At 34.8% G+C, this 26,096-nt stretch overlaps 1 protein-coding gene across 3 annotated transcripts in view; it reads right to left on the reverse strand.

Moving 5' to 3' along the window:
* Positions 1–1,426: 1,426 nt before the first annotated feature.
* LOC106874189 (RNA-binding protein 26) overlaps positions 1,427–26,096 on the reverse strand; it is a 40,812-nt gene continuing 16,142 nt past the window's right edge. The window contains exons 8-22 of one of the 3 annotated variants that reach the window (XM_014921846.3): positions 25,436–25,552; positions 23,451–23,630; positions 21,964–22,125; positions 20,184–20,317; positions 18,535–18,684; positions 16,637–16,783; positions 16,083–16,295; positions 13,936–14,004; positions 12,866–12,928; positions 11,618–11,707; positions 9,415–9,552; positions 7,954–8,157; positions 5,567–5,653; positions 3,983–4,099; positions 1,427–2,791 (exon numbers count right to left, since the gene is read on the reverse strand). In XM_014921846.3, coding sequence (XP_014777332.1) covers positions 2,678–2,791; positions 3,983–4,099; positions 5,567–5,653; positions 7,954–8,157; positions 9,415–9,552; positions 11,618–11,707; positions 12,866–12,928; positions 13,936–14,004; positions 16,083–16,295; positions 16,637–16,783; positions 18,535–18,684; positions 20,184–20,317; positions 21,964–22,125; positions 23,451–23,630; positions 25,436–25,552 — 1,985 coding nt within the window. In that variant the 3' untranslated portion in view covers positions 1,427–2,677. The remainder of the gene's footprint in view (positions 2,792–3,982; positions 4,100–5,566; positions 5,654–7,953; positions 8,158–9,414; positions 9,553–11,617; positions 11,708–12,865; positions 12,929–13,935; positions 14,005–16,082; positions 16,296–16,636; positions 16,784–18,534; positions 18,685–20,183; positions 20,318–21,963; positions 22,126–23,450; positions 23,631–25,435; positions 25,553–26,096) is intronic. The other 2 variants (XM_052972445.2, XM_014921847.3) reach the window with 2 other exon arrangements.

A 26,096-nucleotide genomic window follows, 5' to 3' on the forward strand; every position in this document is an offset into this window, starting at 1 on the left:
TATATATATATGTATATATATATGTATATATATATATATATATATATATGTATATATATATATATATATATATATATATGTATATATATATATATATATATATATATATATGTATATATATATATATATATATATATATATATATATATATATATATATATATATATATGTATATATATATATATATATATATATATATATGTATATATATATATGTATATATATATGTATATATATATATGTATATATATATATGTATATATATATATGTATATATATATGTATATATATATGTATATATATATATATGTATATATATATATATGTATATTATATATATATATATATATATATGTATATATATATATATATATATATATATATATATATATATATATATATATATATATATGTATATATATATGTATGTATATATGTATGTATATATGTATGTATATATGTATGTATATATGTATGTATATATGTATGTATATATGTATGTATATATATATGTATATATGTATGTATATATATATGTATATATGTATGTATATATATATATATATATATATATATATATATATATATATATATATTCAAGTTTTCATTTCTTTTCTGTTTTTATCACCAAACCTATATTATATATTATCATCATTTAACGTCCATTCCCCATATATATATCTGAAATAACTGTTGCCTAAATCCTTTTAAAAATAGTTACTTAAAATGAAGTTATGTACTCAGGAGACGGGGTCAGCTATAAAGGGCCATGTCATTTAAACCACTGGCACAAGCTGAAAACTGACAGAAACTTAAATATCCCACCAAAATTAAGTGAATGTAACATAATGGAATATTTTAAATACATGGAAAAGAAACACTTTCACCATGAATTTGAACTTAATCTGCTTGAGCTAGCTACTTAACTAAAGAAAAAACAAATATGATGAAACACAGAAGTTGAACTCATACACAAGTGGTATAATACAGACTGGGTTGGTTGGTTGATAAAGTAGCTAGGTGGGATGAAGTGAGACACACATATGCATGAGTACAATATGCAAGTGTATGTACACATGTACATACAAGTTATACGCTGTAAATAGTATAGATATATACATGTATGTGCATGTGTGTGTGTGTGTATGTATATATATATATATATATATATATATATTACTGTACACTGATACAGTTTTAACTATATATTATATGAGAACATTATATAAATGTATACATTATCTACATATCTGAGTGCGTATGTGTCTGAGAAAGAGATTTATGTATCGGATGTATACAGGAAATAAGGCACAGGATAGTCACTACAGATGACACCAAAACATTCTGCCATTCACCACAGTCTGATAACAACAACTAGGTGATGATGATGATGATGAAAGGTGAATGAGCTGCAGATATGGGTGTGTGAGAAGAGAAATGCCAACAACAGTCTTCTTATGTCAATATAGCTATGTATTACATTAGTTTCAGAGAGTGCCCTTGAACAGATTTGAACACAAACGTAGGATATACTATAAACAAGATGTATATTCGAGATGAAAGGTGGCTGCTATGGGGACAAGTGGATTACATGTAAATCTTTTGCTTGCATAAATAAATATATCAGTATATTATATCATTCACAATGAATACTATCACATCCCTGCATTATGTGTGTGTGTGTGTGCACACATACATTCATACACATACAATGTCAGCAAAGAATCTTGTTCAATTTATACTAAACCACAGAGGAAATTATTTTGATGGTCAAACTATATTTTCTGAATCCAGATTTTTTTATACATTTCTGTGACGTTTAAACATTATTATTAAAGCCCAATGTTTAAAGTGTATGTGTGTGTGTGTGTGCATACATGTTGATTATTTTCTTGACTGATCAACAAAATTATACAGAGACCCACCAACCCACTTTGCCAAAAAAAAAAAAAGTGAATAAATAAATAAAAATAAAAACAAATTAAAGGGTCACAGCAGTCATTTCAGTTTGGTTTTAGAAGAGGGTGGAAAATACAATATTGAAGGGGCTGAGAGGGAGAGGGCAAATAAAACGAAGAGAAGATATGTGTATGTGTGTCATAAAATCTATATACAAAAAGCTGCTATTTACTTCAATCAATAACAGCATTTCTGACTAGTTCAGTGGGTGTATATATGTGTATACATATACAAATATGTATATGTATATATATTTTTTTGTATTATACACTCATTATTGTCTTGCATGAAGTGGTCAGCTCAGAAGGGTTAAAAAAAAAAAATGAAGGTAAGAGTAAATCAACCCAGATTTACAGTTCCCAGAAATAAACAAATAAAGAAAAAAAATTTCTTCAAACTAAAAGGAGAAAAAAAAAAAATCAATAAACTTTTCGTGTTTGTTAAGTTGGAATCAAATGACACATTAGCCTGCCTTAATGGGAACAACGAGCAAATTAAAAGGGGAGGGGGAAAAAATAGAATTTAGTTTTTCTTATGAAAGCGAGAAAGAATAAGAATTTTCTTATATATATTGTTCTCTTCTTTTTTTTTTTAAGAATATTACAACTGTACATGAAAAAAAAAAAAAACTGGTGCCATAGATATAGGCAATAGTGGTAGAGGTGGTGGTGTAGGGGATGGGGAGAAATGAAAATTCCATCATCCATTTGTTTGTTTATTATCTTCTCCAAGAGCGACTCTCTTCATCTTCATCATCTTCGTCATCAGCACCCAACAGGGCTCCAACTTCCAGATCAGTGAACTCTGTACACTCCAGCGGAGACTGGGTAAACTGAAAAATTGAAGACACGACAACTCATATTAAATTCCTTTGTCACATTTCGCTAATGTCACAATAATTGAGGAAAATTTACCTAAACTTTGTAATGATGAACTCCTACCAGCACACTAAATTCACTGCTGTACTCATTATTAACTCAATTTACTAACAGCATCCTCATGCATGGCTTGAACAGCTCTCACCTCACAAGTCATCTGGGATCTTTCCCATCTCAGCCACAGATATTTTAATTAATTTTTTTTAATTAATTTTTTTTAATTAATTTTTTTTAACTAAACACTTTGAAATTTCAGATACTAGTTGAATGTGTCATGTAGAACAGGGTTTACTCATAGCGTTTTTGGCCAAATATTTTCTATTTCAGAAATTATTTCATGTTAAAGTTGTCGTATTTGGGTAATTTTAACCAATCAATGACGTGTTGAGCAAAGTTACTGCTGCTGTTCAGCAGCTAACTTTGCTCAACACGTCATTCGATTGGTTTACAAATTACCAAATACGACAACTTTAACATGAAATAATTTCTGAACCCTAGAAAATATTAGGCCAAAACGTTATCGAGTAAACATGTTCTACATGACACATTCAACCTAGTATCTCGAAATTTCAAAGCTGTTTAGTTAAAAAAAAATTAATTAAAAAATCTGCGACTGGGATTGACAAGATCCATGAAAATACTCTCGTACAATACTGGATATTAGCTATAATATGTACTGAGTTCCCATAACATTTTCTATTTATTTCATACGAAAATCTGAATTAAATTACACTAGTCAAGGGAATCACAATACTTGGAATATGGATACTTGCTTTTATTCTTTCAACTTTTCTTTAACTTTAGCTGCTTTATCATTCAGTGAAGAATATTGTTTTTAACCACAAGATAGCTCTGATTGTAATGGACACGTGAGAAAAGGCGTTCCAGCCATGACCATGTAGTCCCAAACAAATTGAAAAAAGAAATTACATGGGCTGTTCATAGAAACACTACCTTCAACCTTGGGTCAACTCAAACAAGCTTACGGAAGCTAGATTTGACCAGTTTGATTGCTAAAGGATTACAATGATTTCATCTTGCCATCAATAAAAGATTGTGCTGCACAAGAGAATATACATTGAATATGTGAGGACTAAATGCTTAAGTAATCACAACAAACAAGAAAGAGAGAAAACAGGCCTTACAGAATCATCAAGGTCAGCAGATGATGTATCAATGCTATTAGTAACTGTAGGAGTAGCTGGTGTGTACCATTTGATCTTTAATTCTTTGTTCTTGTATCGACGACACTTCAATATAGCCTAATAAGAAATGAAACAATAATAATAATACAAATGGTGACAATGTATGCTTGTGCACACGTCTATTATAAATGTATAAACATAATATATATATATAAATATATACATGCATAGATGTTTACATGTATAAAACAGATAGAGATACATGGACGTGTGTGTATGTATACATAGACACAATGTTAATTATACTTCTGTGTACATAACAAAATTATACATACACATGTATGTGTATATATTAGGTCACCCCTCAAAAATGAGGTTTTTTCAATTGCATGAACTAAAAGTCAGAGGGGGATGGGATAAACTACCCGCAACAGAAGTATTAAGACTGATCCTTCTGGTGGTATAAAGCACTCATGACGGTGCCAAGAAAAAGCACCCATGAGGTGCCATATAAAAGCACTCAGCACACTCTGTAAAGTGGTTGACATTAGGAAGAGCATTCAGCCATAAAAACTATGTCAAATGCAAATGGAGTCGAGTACACCTCCTCAGCTCTGGTCAAACCATCCAACCCATGCCAGCATGGGCAACGGACATTAAATGATGTTTAGCCTGAGGTAAGCCTTACTTGAGAATACCTTTGATCAAAAGCATTCCAATTATGACCATCTTATATTTGTTTAAGGTATACTGTATCCGCAACTACTTTATCGTGGATACACATTTTAGGGATCTGAAAGGCATCTGACAACTTGTTCAAGCAAGTTGATCGACTACATAGAGGTAAATTCACATTAATTCCCTTGGAAACCACATGGTGCATGTGATCATTATGTACTTTCATAGACAGTACACTCTAACGGTAGTACCAAAATCCTGCTATGGTACAAGACTCTTACCCCTTCAACTAGTGTTAATGTAATGAGCTAGCAAAGTGAGGAGGGTCATTATTATTTTATATTCATTTTTCCATACTTGCATGTGGTGAACAGGTTTCCAGCCAAGCATCTCTACACCTGTTGTTATCCCTTGTCAAGTACACCCTGAGGTCAGTGTTGCTTTCAGTAGGATTACTTAGCACTTCTTCAACCAACTCATCCGTCATACATTTCACAGGTCCAAAACAGCACAAATCTTTCCTCTCCTTGTCAGTCTGTCTCTTTCCCCAGTGTTCAAATATTTCCACATATCAATTTGACTTTTCAAGTCTCCAAAGTTAGTTGAATTAAAATAAGTATCAGTAATACACTATGTACAATGTAATTGACTGTTGAATTCCCTGTAGTGCCTCATCACTCATTTTGTGACTGGGTCAGATGAAATTGGTTTCAAAAATGAGTGACAAAAACAAGAGAGAGTGTATGATGAGTGTGTAGGTGTATAGGATGACAAGAAGAATGTGTTCATATGAGAAAAAATGTGAAAGGGGAGACAGAGAGCATGCATAATCCCCACAGGGTTATTACGCCTTTTTTAAAAATAATGACATAAAATACAAGGAAAAAAAAACCCCAAAGGATTTACCTTCTCAGCATCCTGTCTAGATTTGAACGTCAAGATAACATTACTCTCTGTAGGATCTGGTTCTGATTTCACCAATTCACAAAATAACTGACAGAAGCAGCAAAAAAAAAAAAAATATATATATATATAACATGGATCATTAATACTTCTTAGCGAAAAGGTTAGTATGTATATACTACATATATTCATATTTATAAATAAGTGCAGGTGTGACTGTGTTAAGAAATTTGCTTCCCAACATGGTTTCAGGTTCATTCTCAGTGTGACAACATGGGCAATATACACACATGTACATGTGCACATGCATGTCATCATCATCATCATCATTTAACTGGGATCTGGCAAGCCAGGAGGCTGCACCAGGCTCCAATCTGATCTGGCAATGTTTCTACAGCTGGATGCCCTTCCTAATGCCAACCACTCTGAGAGTGTAGTGGGTACTTTTATGTGCCACCGGCACAGGAGCCAGATGGGGGAGGGGCTGGCATTAACTGCGTTCAGATGGTGCTTTTTACGTGCCACCAGGGCGCTGGCATTGGCCACGTTCGGATGGTGCTTTTTACGTACCATCAGCACAAGAGCCAGTCGTGGTGAGGGGGCTGGCATTGACTCCAAGCACTATGCCACCCTTTTTCCAGACATTGTATATCTAGAGCTAAGCTATTCAATATGTCCCCTTTTTTGATGATGGTAGCTTGTTATCTGAGAAAGATTTGGTTGCTATATCTATCAGGTGGCATATGTATGTAGAAGAGTCAACTGAAATGGAAGGCATAAGTTAGACCTGGCAAGCCAAGTGAGATTGTAGCTGTGGCTGATACCAGTGATTGTAGTTGTGGCCAATCCCAGTGTCGCATAACTGGCCCATTTAAAAGTACTCTTGAATCATCGGGCAATATGCTGTGCTTGAGAAGACTCGTTGAGTCAAGTGAAATCGGTGTTGTGGCCAATGCCAGTGTTATCTGACTGGCACATAAAAAGCACCATTCAAGCACGGTCGATTCCAGTGTCGCTAGACTGGCTCCCGTGCCAGTGGCACATAAAAAGCACCATTTGAGTGTGGTCAATGCTAATTTTGGTCATCTTATAAACAAATACAAGGTTGCCTCAATGTCTCCACAACTGGACAGTCATCCAACACAGTGGCAATCGACAACCAAACCTAGGAGAAGTGTTTGCTAGCTGATATTATCCATAGACAGGTTAATTTTTAAGAAATTAAACCCATTAGATTTCAGCTGGACTATTTATTATTGCTGCCAGGAGCTGACACGCCAATCATCATAAAGTTGATTGGTCGGAAGTCAGATAGGTCCTAAGTTAACGACAACTTGTATCTTAGTTATTTTTAGAAGATACTAGATCTAACCAGTCTTTCCAAGGAAATGAAACTGTTAGAGAATACTTTTTTACTTTTTCCTTTGAAATGATTACTGTGGAAACAAACCGTTACACAGAACATAAAGAGGAAAAAAATATGATATTTTGAGGTTTCCTACACACTTAGATTAAAGTTAGAAATCCAAGCATTTTTTAGGAATATTGTGCATGTGTGCACACATATATAAATTTTATTTATAAATATTTTTTTCAAATTTATTTCATTTTTATTTACATGCAATTTAAATTTACCTATAACACGTGTGGCAATGTTTGATTAAATTGGACTGTGAATTGGTGTGTATTTCTATCCTAGTTTTCTTTGAAGATAAATTCCAGTATTTCAATCTGTTTTACCTTTATTGATATGCCTATCTTATGTGCATTAAGTTCAACTGATATATTATCCAGTAATTTGCACAATTATCTATTAAAATTTTGTTGTATACCCATTAAATATTAGCTAATAACTCATTTTCTATGCTGATGTTTAAACAAAATTTTAATAATTTTATATTTTGTTGAATTTACCTCTAAGTAGATTTGCAATGAGACAAAAATTATGAAGCAGATTTGGTTAAGAACCTTATGTTGATAAATAAAACAAGTTAGAGATGTTTTATGAAACCAGTTTAAATTCACGATTATTTTAGAATTTAACTGAAACACATAAGAGATATTTTAGTTAGAAATATTATAAATAAAAGGGTTTAAAAAAATGTTGTCAGAAACGGATGGTAGAAGAAATATGATAGCAGCAAAACTAAGGGATATTTGAGAATTAAGGTAGATTGGAAAATGTCAATCACCATAGGTAAGATACTGTAGAATTAAAATACAAGGTGGGAGATGTAATGCATACACAACCAGCTCATGTATCAACATAGGAGGGAAAAAAATGAAAGGAAACTCATGATGATGATGATGATGATGAGGAGGGGGGAAAACATAGTAACAAGAGTTATTCTAACTTCAATTACACATTGAAAAGAAAATGAGATACTTACAGAAAAATGAGCTAAAATATTTTTCAGAGGTTCAGCATCGAACCCAGACACATGAATTTGCTTTGGCCGATTGTCAAGTGACCTGTTTGAAGCTGTCATTTTCACACTCCTGTGTCCCCGGCTCCAAGAACTGCCTCGTGATCGCATACCCCCACGGATCACTCCCCTACCCCTTCCTCTCGATAAAAGACCTAAAGAGGCGGCCTGAAAAACAACAGGGAATTAAATTTTTTTTTTTTTTTAAATAAAGCCCGTATTAAAGAAATCAAACATTAATTATATATGTACCAGCAACAAATATATATACAAGTTTACTGAGGATGTTGGAAATTCATATCAAGCAAATGTACATCGGCAGTCAACTTTCTGGCCATAACATTTTATGATATTTTTGTTATTTACAACAACAAAATTTACAGGAAAAATTTCAAGAAAAATTGAAAAAAAAAAAATCAGTTAAGTTCTATCACGAGTGTGTCTCCAATATACTTGTACATTTTTGAAAACATACTGTGCTCACTAGGTACTTCTGTACTAATACACTGCTCCATTGCTATGGTTCTTTCTGCAATCATGAGGGTGTTGCCAAGTTCCTTAAACATAGGGCTTTGGGAGTATATCACTGATAACATCCCCAGTGAATGATTGTTGACTGGTGATATTAACCCTTTAGCATTCAGATTAATCTGTCAAATGTAATGCTTATTCATTCATATTGCTTCGAATTAATCGTGCATTATCTCATAGCTTTGACATTTCAATGCTATGGTTGTATATTTTTGAATGACATTGTAGGGTAGGTGTGAGAAGTCGAATCTGGCCAGTTTGAACATAAAACACGTAGAATATTTGGGCCTAACAGAGATTCTGAGGTATCTGGCTCTGACAATATAACAATAGCATAAAACTTTACAGTGGAGTAATTGACAAAGTTATTTTCTTCAAGGCTTTGTCAGAAGGAGGACAGTGCTTATGGCCTTTTGGCAGGGCCAGGTGGGGAGGATGAGAGGAAGATACCTCAACTCATGGATTGCTTCAGTAGGACGCGGTGCATCAAGATACTGAGTTATCTTCAGACAAAAGATATGGTCCGAATGTTTGCAATAGAATGAAGTCTGCAAAAGGCACTCAAGGGCCAGATGATGGCATTAAATCATTAAATAGGATATCAAATTCAGTATACCATCCAATTACTTAGCTAGCTTTTCTGGATCAACAGAATGTTAAACATCAAAAGCAATAACCTACCCTAAAAACAACAACAAAACATCCCACAAAAAACAAACAAACACCACCTTCTGTCCCATCTAGTAACACTGCACAAATAACAACCAATAAAAATACACACTGGCTGCAAGAATTATAGCAGCACGCATTAACAACACAATTTGTTGCATGCCTCTTGATCACTCTTCATTCTTACAGACAATTCTAGGATTGGAAAGGACAACAACTGCCCACCTCTTGTGTAAGTTCTATGAGTTTTTTACGTAAGTCAGTCGTGTCTTCACCACTGTTCTGCTTGGAGATTAATTCCAATTCAGTGTCTAAGATTTCCTTTTGGGTTTTCTGACTACTCGATGGTCCCGGGATTGTTACCTGTAACAACACCACAACATAGCAAATCGATCAGTGTCAAAGCAAGAGTTTTCAATTCAATAAACAACACCAGCTGATTTTTTTGTAAATTATTCAATGGAAACAATCAGAGTAAGCTTTAAAAGTTTTGACAGAGAATTTTAAAAAGTTGCTTGAACAATAACTTAACAATTCGTTTTAATTAGAAATGAGCTTCTTCAGGTTTAGAACAAATTACAGATTTTCTTAATAAAAATGAAACCAAAGAACAGAGTAAGCCTCTAGAGAGTATAAAGAAGCACAGAATTCTAAAGAAAAAGGAAAAAAAAATACTTAGTGATAAACAAATTTGATAAAACATTCAGGTTTAATTAAAACAGCTGGTATAAGTATACTTAATTCTTTTTCATGAAGTATGCCACTAATTCTTCCCACCTTAAGGCAAGAACTTTGTGTACTGGACTGTCATAAAAATAGTGATATTTCATTATTTTGGAAGAAGGATGAAAAGTAGAGTCTGCAATAGGGTTTATAAAATGTAAACTGAGGATGACATAAATAAATTCATTTTGATTTACTCTAGAGCCTTGGTCATTTCCACTATCTTACTCTTTTACTTGCTTCAGTCATTTGACTGCGGCCATGCTGGAGCACTGCCTTAAAGGGTTTTAGTCAAACAAATTGATCCCATGACTTACTTTTTTAAACCTAGTACTCTTTTTCTGAACTGCTAAATTATAGGGATGTAAATGCACCAAAACCAGCTGTCAAGCAGTGATAGGGGGGGGGGGGGGACAAACACAGACACACATATGGGCCTCTTTAAGTTTCCGTCTACCAAATTCACTTACAAGGCTGTGGTCGGCCCGAGGATATAGTAGAAGACATTTGCCCAAGGTGTCATGCAGTGGGACTGAACCCAGAACCATGTGGTTGGGAAGCAAGCTTCTTACCACACAGCCACACCTGTGCTTATATTAATAATAATAATTGTTTCTAATTTAGGGACAAAGCTAGCAATTTTATGGGGAGGGAGTAAGTCAATTAAAATTAATCCCAGTACTTGAATGGTTCTTTATTTTGCTGACCCCCAAGAAATAAAATGCAAAGTTGGCCTGGACACAGATTTGAACTCACAACATAAAGAGCCAGAAAAAATACCTCAAAGCATTTCTTTTGATATTCTGATGATTATGCCAGTTCACCATCTTATTAATAAAAACTGTTTTTGAATTTTGGCACAAGGCTAGCAATTTTAGGGGAGGGATTAAGTCAACTACATCAACCCCAGTGCCGAACTGGTATTTATTTTACTGACCCCAAAAGTATGAAAGGCAAAGTTGATCTTGGCAGAATTTGAAATCAGAACATAAAGAGCTGGAAGAAATACTGTCAAGCATTTTGTCCAACATGCCACCTTAATAATAATGGTTTCTAATTTAGGCACAAGTCAAACAATTTTGAGAGGAGGTGCTTAGTCAATATCAACCTATTTTTTTGTACTTTAACTTTTGAGGCTTTTGCACACATTTCCACTGTGCGGGGCAGCCTGGCGGCCACAGATTCGTAGAGCATTTTTACTTTATGTTACTGAAACTGGAGGAAGGAGAGGCAAAGTTAACCTCAGCAGGATTTGAACTCAGAATATAAAAATCTGGAACAAATACTGAAGATTTCTAACATTGGCACAAGGCCGCAAATTTTGGGAAATGGAACAGTCAGTAAAATCAACCACAGTACATGAATGACATTTATTTTACCAATCCTTAAAGTAATAAAAGACAATGTTAACCCTGACATGAACTGAACTGAGACTGTGAAGAAGTGACTCAACTAAATGCTTAAAGACATTTTGTCTACGGTTTTTACCAATCTACTGTTCTTTAATAATTCATTCTTTCAACATGGGAGAAAACTGATTTATGGTGGATAGGATAGAATGCAAGTGCTATAAACAAGGGAATCAACTCCAGTGCCTTACTGATATCTATTTTATTGAGTCGCCATTACAAGGAGTGAGGGTGGATCGATTCTGGTGGCAATTTGTAAATAAAAATAAAAGAGAAATGATATGCAGAGTACTTACTGCTGGCTTCGTTTTGGTAACCTCTGACTTTTTCTTTGGGAAAAGATCCTCTTGGAACTTCTTGATGATATTTCGGAGATCGTCAATTTCCTGTCATTACAAGCAAAAACACAAATGTAACTTCGGTTAGGATTTTTCAGACTATTAAACATTTACTGAAATCTTTTATCGTTTATTTGTTTCACTCACTGGACTGTGGCCATGCTTGGGCTCTGAACTGAAGGGTTTTAGCCGAACACACTAAACTTAGTACTATATTATTTTCAAGTCTAGTACTTATTCTATTAGTCCCTTTTGCTGACATGTACTAAAAACATATCTCACTCATTAGCTTTACAGTGCTTACAGTAATGAATATATATATAATAGCTATTCTATAGCATTCACTGACATATCTTGATCACAGATAAAGCACAGTATTGGTGTCATCTTAGACAGTTCTCTGATATGCTAATCAACATAGCCATCCATTGCTTTCATCAGTATCATTTTTGCAGTAGTTTTTCCATACTTGCACAAGGAGGGTAGGTCTTCTCCAGTACAGCGTTTTTGCCTCTTGTTACATTTTGTCGTCATCTCCTTCAGAAATTGCAGAGATTATCACCAACTACTTCTTTGCATGCCTGCTTTGGTCTTCTTCTTTCAGATACCTTCCACTTGAGACTACCTGACATTTCTTTAACTTTAATCCTCTACATGCATTACACGTCCATACCAATGCAGTTTTCTTTCTTGCACACTATATTTTATTCCTCTTACAGTCAGTTTTTGTTTCAGTTCATAGTCTTCCATCATTCATGCACACTAAATAGTACACATCCAGCAGAACATGCTCACCCTATTTCATTGCAGCCTTAATATATCTTCCACAGCCAATGCTCATGTTTTGCTACTATGCAACATCATGCTTCATACACAAAGATCATACAATCTGCCCTTCCTACCACCTCCAATAGAGGTAACAGCTCCACCCTATTCAAACCCTTGTCACTATGTTTTTGGAGTAACGTCTCTCACCGAGGTTCAGTGTGGGGTGGGAAATCTCTAGAAGTAGTAGACAGCTTCTGTTACCTACACGACCTAATGCTTGAATTTAACATCTACTTAGAAAACAAAAAAAATTGTAAACAGTGAAAAATAGTCAAAAATATTACATCTGAAATAGAGGATTGTCATCGCTAGCTGTCTTTGATCGTAACTTTGCTCAAATCAGGTTAACAACAACCAACAAACATCAAATATACTTACCTTAAGAATTTTCCCCTTAGTATCAGCTGAAATATTTTTGTCTGTCAACCGTTTTTTCAATAACTGAGGGGAAAAAAAAAAGAAGTTTGTCAAAAAATATATATATACTGGACAGAGGTCATTCAGTGTATTTATAGTAAAAACTAAACCTAGGGACTGCATGTAGAAAACCACTGAATAGGGGACAAAAATCAATTGATAAACTTGGAAATTTCTGTTGAGTATGTTTGACATGAGGAAGGCATGAGTATTAATGTCTTGAAAAGAAGTGCTATTTACAATAACATTAATAAATATTTATCCCCACTTAAAACGCAGAATACTGCATAATTTACCATGAGAGTGCATATGGGCACTCATATTTATATTGCTAGCAGGGAGATAATCGTCTGCTACTGCCTTTAGAACTACCAGTTCACGTGATTTCAGCCTTCTCTGGCCTTGTCAATGGTAGATGTCTACGACTAGAGAGAGCAGAAATTCCTCTATCAGTGATATATATATACAGAATCTCAGTGTCTATTCAGGCACTGGTGTTGCAAATAGCCAGTGGGCTTATTAAAAAATAATTAATAGCAACAGAAACAGTATCAATACCAAAAAGTAATATTCAACCCTTTAGCATTCAGATTACTTTGTCAAATGCAAAGATTTATTTATTCATTGTTTCGAATTGATCACGTACTATATTGTAGCTTTGAAATTTTGATGATGTGATCGTATATCTTTGGAATGACATTTAAAGGTAGTTAGAAGAAGCCAGATCTGGCTAGTTTGAACATAAAATAGGTAAAATATTTTGGCCAGACATGTCCGGTTTAAATGCTAGTGGGTTAAAAGTGAATGTTGTAAGAATACAGAATATTGTGTTATTTACCATGTGAGAACCTCTCATATGAACTCCACCAATCATAGAAGTAATATTTCCAATGGAAGACTGGAAATGATCAACACCACTTGTATGACACTGATGCTCATTTACAACCATCAAATGGTGCCAAGACAAGGATACACACACACACACATATAAAAGGCAGCCTTGTTGATGATAAATAAACAAATGAACTTACATGCTGCTGCTGGACATAGCTTAACAACAGATCACGCTTCTGCTTCTGAACTTTTTTCAAAATGGAGTCCTACAATGAGTAAAAGAAAAAACAAAAAACAAAAAAAAAACAAAACAAAAGTGAGTGAGTGAGAGAGAATGTGTGTGTGTGTGTGTGTGTGTGTTTGAGTGTAAAGAAGAGAAAACATTTTTTTTACAACAATCAAATATGTTGAAGAGAAAGGTTTGCTGTTAATGTATCACCTAATATTCCCAATAAACAGTTGAAATTATATATGTCTTGGTCAGCCGGCTTCATTTAACTAATAAGAGCTGCAACAGTAAATAATGGATTCTAACAACAGGCACAAGGCCTAAAATTTATTAGGGGAAGTTAATCGATAAAATGGATCCCAGTACTTGACTGCAACTTTATCAACCCCAAAGGGATGAAAGACAAAGTTAACATCAACAAGATTGGAACGGAGCATAAAGAGCCTGAACAAATACCACAGAGCATTTTCTCCGATGCTACTATATTCAATAATTATTTAAAATTTTAGCACAACACCAGCAATTTTGAGCAGAGAGAGAAGTCTATTAGATCCACTCTAATATTCAACTGGTACTTATTTTCTTGATCCTGAAAGGATGAAAGGCAAAGCTAGCCTCAGAATGTAAAGAGCCAAACGAAATGCTGCTAAGCATTTTGTCTGACGTGGAAACAATTCTGCAAGCTCAGTGCCTTAAGCAACATTTAATAATACTACCTGGTCACTAGATTTTAGAGAAGTTTCTTGTCCAAGTTTATGTGCCATTAAAAATGAAGCAGCTGCTTCTCAAGCTCTAATTAAGTTTTAGAACTACCCAGTCTCTAAGCTGAAATTCCAAGTATCACGTGCTCTGCAACTATTTCAATACATAAATCCACTTATGAAAGAGAGGGGAAAATTCACTAATAGATGACCATTGTTTGTATAACAAATGTTTTTGGATCATTTACACCCACCCCCACCCACAGCCTATTTTCTTGACTCATCCCTTAAAGAGGCTAAGGTACAAACAATAATATCTTCCATACCCACCACCTAGCCACTCCAATTTCTCTCCCCATCACTTGCTATCTCTAAATATCTTCCCTTACATTCTTATAGAAGAACATTCTCTCTATCTCCTCTGTACTACTTATATTCCCCACCACTGTTCCGTGGGTATGTCCACCCACTCTCTCTCTCTCTGACTTGTTTCTCTCTCCCACCTCCGTCTGCTTCCTTGTCCAACTGAGGTTGCCAAGTATCTCTTCTATCCCTCTATCATACTCCAAACTCTCACCTGGCACACAGCCACTTTTCTCAGTCCCACTCCCTCTCACAGCTGAGAGATCCTTATCTTGTAAGCTACTTGGTAACCCCATGGGTGCTGGTGCCACATAAAAAGTACTCATGCTGGTGCCACATAAAAAGCACCTGTGCTGGCGTCATGTAAAAAGCACCCATGCTAGCGCCATGTAAAAAACACTCATGCTGGCACCATGTAAAAAGCTCCCATGCTGGTATCACATAAAAAGCACCCAGTATACTCCGGGTTGCAATTAGAAAGGGTATCCAGCCAGAAAAACCATGCCAAAACAGACAACTGGAGCCTCATACAACTCTCTGATCTGCCAGCTCTTGTCAAACCACCCTACTTATGCCAGAATGGAAAACAGATGCTTAATGAGGATGATGATGATGATGATAATGACGACGATGGTGTTATGATTATGATACTCACAAATTGATCAGTGATAACACAAGTGGCAATCAGTCAAAGATTCTGTTCGTTATATTTTTCAGTTACTTTATAAACTGATCATATGCTATTAAATTTTGCTCCAAATATTTTTTCAAACATGAAATGATATCAATATGGGTGTTGAAAATTTGGGAGGTGTCATTTGAGTAAATTAGGGAGGGGGAGGGTTATCTTGGAATGAAACCTATTTTCCCAATATGTTCTACTATTATTCATTTATCACCAATTCTTTTAACATGGTGTCCATTTTTGTAACCAAACATCCACAATAAACAAGGAAAGCTGTACAAAAAACAACAAACATTGTTTACTCAGTCTACTCAAAATGTATTATTGAATCATTTAGACCAAAACAAAAAGAAAAAAAATCCTTACCATTTTGGGTACCCCAGCCTTTTTCACTGTAGCTGGCTCTGCTGTCTTGCTAGCAGGAGATTCTGAAGAGTTTACTTTTGACAAGACAGAAGGTGTAGTGGTAGTTGTAGTAGTGGTTGTCGTAGATGTTACAGAGGTGGTTTTTGTCTTAATAGCTGCAGGGTTGAATACTGTTTTTGTTAAGTGGCCCACTGAGGACGTGTAGACAACTGCCTGCAAACAGTTGGAAGGAAACTTTGACAAATATGCGACACAATGCAAGTGTCATTTAAATGATTGTCATGTTGTTTTAACAATGTTGGCAGCACATTTGTATAAGATATATAATGGTTTATGAAGGTGGCAGATTAATGAATTAGTCATATTATTTAATTAGTTTTTTCTATTGCTGTTTTACATTTTTTTTCCATGCATATGAAAATATAGGATTCTATGGGGGAAACAGTCAATGTAGAAAAGAAGGTGACAATAAGGGTCTCACCAAGCCAAACACATACAAGCAAATAACAAATAAAACATTGAAATAAAAACAATTTTAAAATAATTGTATTTACCTTCTCTCCAGATTCAGTTTTCTTTGGTCCTGTATTATCAAGACTGAGCAAGTTAGGGGCTGGAATACCCAACCTTGCTTTTACTGGCATTCGGTGATCTGAAGCTGTGTTTGCAGCAGTGGAAGACACTGGGGCTGTGGAATCAGCCTGGAAAATGAAATTGGTAGAATGTATAAAAACAAAAGAACTGTACTTAGCAAACAGATTTGCATATGATATTATGAAGGTGTCACACATGTAAGATAACTACCACACCAATATGAGGAGGCTTCTAATTAATTCTCAAACTACACTCTCCAGGAAGGATATGTTGGACAGTCCTAGATATGAAATGTCTGAGAGAGAGAGAAAGCTGAAACACTTTTCATTATAGGTCTCCTTCATTAGATTTGGTAGGTTATAGACCCTTAGTGATGAACAGTGAAATTTTTTTCAGTCACTTTGATTATACATCCGTATAAACATGGCATACAATAATAAATTGACACCTTTCTTAGCACCTTTTTACTCAACTGTAACATAGAAACAGAACCTGCTTTTATCAGTTAGGCAAACAAATGCAAATAGACTTATAAATCTTGCATTAAGGCACAGCAGACGGCTACCATAAAATTTGAGACTTAATAATGTGTATCACCACTGTTGAATAACCACATTTTCATACCAGCTTGGGAAGAACAAGTCTTACACTGTTGTATTCTTATTCATTGCAGTCCTTCATCATCTACCATACACAAAAGAAAACAGGTGTTTCTCATGTTTTTGATATGATTTTTACTGCTAGATGTCCACCCCCTTCTATCATTAATCATTTTACAATATATATATATATATATATATATATATATATATACACACACACACACACACATAAATATACACATATACATCATAAAGTAATGTTGCTAAACTATATAGCACAACTATAGTTTAGAACAGACATTGCATTCTAATCTTGAAGACAACGGTCTATTTTTGTTGTCAACAGGAAAAGAATTTGGTCATAGAATGAATCTCATTTGATCTATGTAAGCATGGAAATGCAATGCAAACATTCACACAACTATATATATATATATATATATATATGAATCTCACATAATACAAACAAAATTGTTCAAAAGTTGATGAAATAATATTGGTTAATTACTGTTGAGATTGATTTAATTGAATGCAATCCATGTTCATCGTCCTTATTATTATTATTGTTGTTGTTGTTAAGGAAGAATGGTTACAACACCAGACAAGATGCTTAGCAGTATTTCTTCCAGCCCTTTGCATTCTGAGTTCAAATGCAGCCAAATTCAACTCTGCCATTCATCATTTCAGGATCAATAAAGTACCACTTGAGCTCTGAAGTCCATGTAATTGACTTCCCCAACTCTTCAAAATTGCTGGCCTTGTACCAAAATAAGCTAGCAGAATCATTAGTGTAGCAGAGTGAATGCTTAGCAGTACTTTTTCTGGTTCTTTACATTAGGAGTTCAAAGCTTATCAAAGACAACTTTGCCTTTATCCTTTTCAACTTGATAAAATAAGTTCCAGTTGAGCATTGGGATCAATGTAATTAACTAACCTCCTACTGCTAAATTTGCTGGCCATGTGCCAAAATATGCAACCATAATTATTTTTATTATTAAAATGTCAAGCTGGTAGAATCATTAGCATGATAGACAAAAAGCTTAGCAACATTTCATCCATCTTCACATTCTGCCAAGGTCAACTTTGCCTTTCATTCTTTCAGGGTTGATAAAATAAGTAGCAGTCAAGTACTGGGGTCGATGAAATCAACTGCCCCTCCCATTGAAACCTTCTGGCCCTGTGCCAAACTTTAAAACCAATTATTATTATTATTATTATTGAATCTGAGAAACCTTCTTAAAGATCATTTTACTCACAGCTTTTTGCTCAGGTGCTTTTTCCCGGTGCCAAAATACTTTGATAAATCTGTTATTAAAGACAGGTTCACTACTTCGATATGCCACATTCGCCTGAGTATGGTTCGCAAATGTTATTAAAGCAGCCTCCAGGTCATTCTCAAATGATACCTAAAGAAACAAAAAAAAAAATTAATAAATAAACAATGATAATTACAACCATAAAACAAAACTTACAAAATAAAACAATTTTTTTACATACATACCCACAAATACTACATACACTTTAAACCACAAGAAAATCCATAAGGAATGGACCCCTCTCAGTTATGCATTATTTGAGCAGCAATAATACATAAAGAGCAGTGTGTGCCAAAATACCTCACCTCATGTTGCTTTGTGGTCAATTCAACATCTAATTTGTGGCACACCGTGTACCTATACGGGCAATGTCAACCTAATGGAAGGTTTGAGCTAATGTGCATATGATCACTATGAACAAATCTGTGTAGATTATTCGGCAAAAATTACAGAACCATCTTCCTCAGATGAATGACTACCATTAATTAATTAATGCTTTTTAATGGATGCAACTAAACACTACAGTATTTAGTCCAATATCCTATTGCTGGAAGAGTCCTCTCTCATTAGCTTAATAGTATGGAACCAAAGTCTCTCTATATATATATATATATATATATATATATATATAAACAATATCAAACACACATATACAAAGTATGTGTATTGCCAGTTTGTTGGCAGGCTGCGATTTATAGGCAAGAAAGAAAATTTTCTTGCCAATATGTAAAAACACCTAGAAATCATAGACAAGCAAGATAACTCTCACCAGGTCCTGTTGCAGATGTGGTAGACATTAATGTTTTGTCATCTTTGTGACTTATCAATACCCAAAACAAAGCCAGACGTAAGCTAAATCCCTCGCTATGACTATATGCACAATGGTGTGAGAACCATGTGCTGGCATGTCCCAATGTCTCATACCAAGGAAAAAATTCAAATATGAATGAGAAGCAGCCTGAGGAACATAAACAATATCAAACACACATACACAAGGTGTGTGTATTGCCAGTTGGTGGGCAAGCTGCAATTTATAGGCATAGCAGTTCTTCATGTCCAAAGATTACAAGGAAGAGTGGTAAGCCCTCAGATGAATGACAGATTCTGGTGCCTTGGGGCAAATAGCAAATATGTAGGCCTTGATAATGACTTTCCGTCTTTGGCATTTTCCATCTGTTGCAGTTATTCTGGCCTTCTTGAAGTTGCTAACAACTATTTGGATGCAGTCATACCACACCCCACTCTATGAGCTAACATTTCAGCTGACCCTTTCAATGCTTCCTGGGGAGGGGGGGCCTCTTCTGTCTCTGTTGCCCTGGTTGAGCTTACTGTAGACAACAGCCTTCAGGATTCTGGATTTGTCCATGCATAAAAACGTGGCCTGCCCAATAGAACTAAGCAGCAACAAGGGTTCAATGCTTATGACATTGCCTTGCTGGAGGACTTCGTTGTTGGCGATGTGTTACTTCTATGAGATGTCCATGATGGAGTGAAGACATCTCTTGACCTGCTTCCTCTACATATATATGTATACAATGCAAGAAAAATATATTAACATGATTTATAAAAAAAATATTTCCAAAACTTACCTGAATATTTTTTAAAACACCAAACTTTCCAAAATGTTCATTCAATTTGGCAATATTATTCTGATCTCGAGGAATCTTACGTACTTCAAGTGTAGTATTAAGGTACCTGGGTACCAGTCTTCCGCTGTAGGCACCTGAAGATGAGAAGGAATGTAATATATGTAAAAGATGTACATTCTACTGTTAATTAACTACTAATTAGTACTGTCTACTTTAACGATTGTTGTTATGCAATCTTAATAATAAAATAAGGAAAACAAAGGTAAAATAATCAACTTGGGGGAGTTAGGTACATACCTCAGATAAACTTAATATAGTGTCCAGTATGATGTGTATACACACACAGATATCATCATCATCATCGTTTAACGCCTGCTTTCCTTGCTAGCATGGGTTGGACGATTTGATTGAGGACTGGTGAAACCGGATGGCAACACCAGGCTCCAATCTAATTTGGCAGAGTTTCTACAGCTGGATGCCCTTCCTAACGCCAGCCACTCAGAGAGTGTAATATATATATATATAAAAATATATCTATGTAATAGTGCATAAGATTTTATACATGGAGAGAAATCCACCATGTGGATTTCTTACATGCTAAAAAGGGCAGTCAAAATCCATAAGAATCTTTCTTTTTGTGGTATGGGTCTTGACTGCCCATTTTAGCATCTAAGAAATCTGCATGGTGGATTTCTCTCAGTGTATAAAATCTTATGCACTATTATATAGAAATATTTATGTCTTCTGACTTTTATTGACACATGTTAACCACTGGTAAAAATCATTATTTTTTAATAATTTTTACCCTGTATTTATATATATATATATGTGTGTAAAGTGTGTATAATTATGAATAAATCACAATTATAATGGGTTGCATTATTCTTAAGTTTTGAATTTTATGTCATGTTGCCTTTCGACAGCTTTATTGTGAAGAGATAGAATATGAGTGCTTATAGTGGCTTTATTGTGATTTTGACTGCTATTTCTAGAAATGCAAGGGTTTTTGCAACCCTTTCCATTATAATTGTGATTTTTTCATAACTAGCTTTTATGCAACTGACCCTGAATGGGAAGACCTGCAAACAGATCTCTGACTTGTTCAGGAGAATTTGTTGCAATTGCTTTCGGATGATCATATTCATCACAAAAAAATCACCAAAAGCAATCACAGTAATGAAAACACAGGAATCCTGTGGAAGAGTAGACGCAGGAAGACCTAAGATGAGGCGGTGAAGCACGACCTTCGAACATTAGGCCTCACTGAGGCAGTCATACCACACCCCACTCTGTCACTAGTCATTGCCTCACTGAGGCAATGACTAGTGACCGAGACCTTTGGAAATATGCTGTGCTTGAGAAGACCCGACAAGCCAAGTGAGACCATAACCTGTGCTCTATGCCAGTGGTGTAATGTTCTTCATAGTGAATTGGTAGCAGTGAACTTAATTGTAATCGGCTAGATTGACTGCAAAACAAAAGTTGTCCTTGGAGGGATTCAAACACATTACGTAAATAATATATGGCATTTTGTCCGTCAATTCTGCCACAAGGCCACAAAACTGGAGGGTGGGATTACTTAATTAAAGTGGCCCTGGTATTTGACTGGTACTTTATTTTATCAACCCCGAAAGGATGAAAGACAAAGACCATCTTGGTTGAATCTGAACACAGAAACTAAAGGGTCATATTTAAATACTGCTATGCATTTTGTCCAAACTTAACATCTTTGTCAATTCAATCTCAATTAAAAAATATTACATTTAGAAAAATAGCAAACCTGGGGGATTTGGTTGGGTACTTTTATTTTGCTGATAATGATGCATTTGTGATGGAGAATGGTGCTTGTGAGCATTATTGGAAGACATGAAGTCTCGTTTAGGTGGGATCACAGTTCGATTAGTCTCTGGAGCCGATACATTACAAGACTTGTTATCTAAATCTAGAAAGAAAGAAAAATAATTCATTATACAAATTTCATATTGGTTTTTATCATGATTAAAAAAAAAAAGTCAATTATTTTGTTACCAAATCACTCAAAACCACTCTTGGATTTTTTTTTAATGTTATAAAAGCACCTACACTTTTCAATTCATATTTTAATGAAAATACCAATGTAAATTGTATCACAGAGCAATCAAGAATATAGGATTTCAATAGGTAAAAAAACACCTGTTATGGTATAAAATTTGTACATTCAGAATTTGCCCTTGTTCCCCACTTAATTTTTATGGTATTCCACATCATCATCCTCACTTTTCTATGCTTGCATTGGTCAAACAAAGCTTGTTAAGGTAGGTTTTTTTAGGCTGGATGCTCTTCATGCCACCAACCCTTACTTGTTTCCAGGTAAGTAATATTTCTCCTAATCTTTTGTACAGCAAACAGCTCAATGGCCAGACATGTTTTTAAGGAAGATTGCACACAAACAACACCCCTTGTTTGAATGGTGACTTTGTTTACAATCAGCATGTAAATGTCAAAATAAGGGGAAGACACACACACACACACACACACTGGCAATATACCCCCATACTTTAATCTCTCAACACCTGGCATAAAGCCATCTCTCCCCACTCATCTAACCTATGTGAGCATGGAAAACAGACGTTAGATGATGATGATGATGATGATGATAGTGATGACGACATATGACAAGCCTCAGTATAATTTTCATCTATCGTTTTTGTCGATAATTTTTTTTTCCTACTCTAGGCACAAGGCCTGAAATTTGTGGGGAGGAGGGCCAGTTGATTAGATTGGCCCCAATACACAACTGGTACTTAATTTATCAACTCCAAAAGGATAAAAGGCAAAGTTGACCTCGGCAGAATTTGAACTCAGAACATAAAGACAGACGAAATACCGCTAAGCATTTCGCCCGGTATGCTAACGTTTCTGCCAGCTCGCCGCCTATTTTTTTTAATCACTAATTAGCCTATTGTTACTAGTAACTGAAGTAGTTTTATAACAAAAATTCCATAATGGATTTTATCTAAGAACTCTTCTGTTAAGATGTGTTCTAAAAAATACATCAATATATTTAAATTTACAAAACTAGTCTTAATTCAAAATTTTTAGAATTTAATTGAAACACATTTCAGCCAGCAATAATGGCAATGGAATGGTTAATGGGAACACCAGGTAGTGCTTTTATATAACGAAATGAGCACAGTGGGAATGTCTTTGGATCTTGGGCGGCCTAAATCACGGCTGTCCTCAAGCTAAACAACAACAACTAAAATACAATAAAATGATTCTACTAACTTTGTGGCTTTGAGATATCAGGAATTGTCGGAACACTGACAAGATCTCTCTGTCTTGGTGGCTGTAAATAAAAAGGTTGGTTTGGACGAGGGGCACCTCTTGGGCCAACCCAAAATGATGGTCTAGGAGGATTAATAGCAGGAGCTTCAGGGTTATAACCCTCAGGTTGGTAAGACTCGACTTGAAATTGGAAAACAAAAATGGAAACAGATTATCAATATATGTAACAGGACAGACAACATATTTGATTATTTTGGGGGTGTTTTTTTAATTCTACAACATTGGACATCTAGTCTGAGTATCTGAGTATCTGAAAATAATTTAACCTTGAGAGCCATTTTCAAAGCTAAGTACAGATTACACAAGAGGGCTATGTATTATTGCAAAACTTGAATGAATGTAATTGACTGAGAATATTTGCAGTCCTGTAGTGAAGTTGTAAAAAAAGAAAAAAAAGTGGATATTTGTTAAAGGTAATCAATTCTTCTGCCCACCCTAAGATATATAAAATAAAATGTACTTAAAATCATAATGCATAAAATATACTGTACTTAAAATTATAATACACAAAATAAAACATTCATAAAATTATAATACATCTTCACCACCATCTCTCTCTATGTCCTCTCTTTTTCAACTGGGGTAATTATGTTTCTCCTCCACAGCAAGACACCTGTTTCTGTCCCTTTAACTTCTCATCATCTGGCACAAAGCTACCTCCCTCAAAACTACATTTCTTTAGTTGAGGGGTTCTTGTCTTGCAAGTTACTAGGTGACCTTGCTGGTGCCATATAAAAAGCACTCAATAAACATTGTAGAGTGGTTGGTTTTATGAAGGGCATCCAACCATAAAAACCATGCCAAAGCAGACAGTAGAGCCTGGCACAGTACTCTCACTTGACTTGCCAGCTCCTGACAACCATTCAACCCATGCCTGCATGGAAAACCGGCGTGATGATGATGATGATAAAATATAGTGTATACAAACAAAAGGGACTTCAGTAACTAATGAAGATTTTAAAAGTATAGCTGGCTGAAAGTACTTGCCTTATACACAGATGTATATAAGTGTGTGTGCATGTATATGAATGTGTAGGTTTAAAAAAAAAAAATTTTTTCTGGTTTATTAACAGATGCTATCACATTGCAAGAATGAATATTTATAATACAAGTAACAAAAATGCTTTTTAGATTGGAGAAAAACAGTTAAAAATGGGAAAGAATAAAGAAAAGAAAACAGTTAATAATAATTAATGCTTCAAGTACTGTACAAAAACCAAAGCCTGAATCAATTCTAAAAATTTTTTTACATTTGAAGATGTTATGAGTAAATCCTTTCTAGCTATATTCTTGTTTTGTACAATTTTTATATACATACACCAACACAAATACAATTTTTTTTTCATGTCAAACTTACTCCTTTCTTTTAAATAAAATGCAAAGGTGAAAAGGACCTCCAAATGATTTCTCTGTATATTCATTATTTACATAAAGATTATTTGCCAAATAAAAACGTGGTAGTCCTGATTAATGTGAACGCTTCTGCTATTTAGCCTCAGGAAACATCGTCTCCGGCTGGCTATACAACACACTATCTGTGACCTTATATTTGCAAACAAGGGAGTTTAGCATCCCCACTCAACACAAAACAATATCTGAGTATCGCGATTTCTAGGTTCCCTTCATCAGCACAGAATAAGTGTTCGGCTAGAGGTGGCACTGTTAAATTCTTTTTTTGAAATATAGTCTTCAAAATGACACAGTCACTGATCCAATATTATTTACATGTTATAGAGTTAAGCCAGCAGTTAATGTTTCACAATATATCAGTTCTGGTACACATGCAGATTTCTGACATTTTTTAATAACCTATAAATGCTTAAATCCAAATTAACTTTCACTTCCTGATAATCTTCAAACAGGCCTAAGCCAAAAGTAATATTTTCAGTCCAACGTACATAATTTTATTAACAACTTGGCCTTACCTGGTCTTGTGGGTCTTGGTGGTGGACCTCTGGGTCCTATTTGGGGCATATGTGGAGGCCCAAGTGGAGGTATTCTGGGTCCTATGAACCCAGGAGCACCATGAGTAGAAGGTGGCCCTAAAAAAAATTAAAATAACAAGTGAACACTACTTTTTTACATAACATTTAGTTCAATGGGTTTTTAGTGTCTTCCAATTAAATATTATCCAGAATCATTACTATTAACACCACATTAGCTTTTTTTATCTAATGGGCTACCAAAAAGAAAATAAGCCAACTGCTTGCTTTCCATTTAATTTCATAGTTTTTGTTCTGAAATTTGAATACATATGCAAATTTAAAACTAAACTCTCAGACAATTATAACAATAATGATTTCTTTTCAGTTATATATGTTGAAAGAGATTGCAAGGAACAAGCAACTGAAATTTAAACTTTTCCTAATGTATGCAAGCTAGCAGGGCTAGCTCTCAGCACTCTAATTTTTTCACAGTGAATGTATCAGGCCACTCTGGACACTTATTTGTCTACCATGGATGAAACGTATGATGTTTATATAGAAAACTTAAGACATTTTGTATTTTTCCAGGTAGTTCACTATATATCTACATAGTATAAGCAGAGTCAATGAATCAGGTGTACAGATTCATGTGGAGGCGCAA

Source organism: Octopus bimaculoides, chromosome 13, assembly GCF_046866305.1.
Source record: "Octopus bimaculoides isolate indiv1 chromosome 13, ASM4686630v1, whole genome shotgun sequence".
Taxonomy (NCBI): domain Eukaryota; kingdom Metazoa; phylum Mollusca; class Cephalopoda; order Octopoda; family Octopodidae; genus Octopus; species Octopus bimaculoides.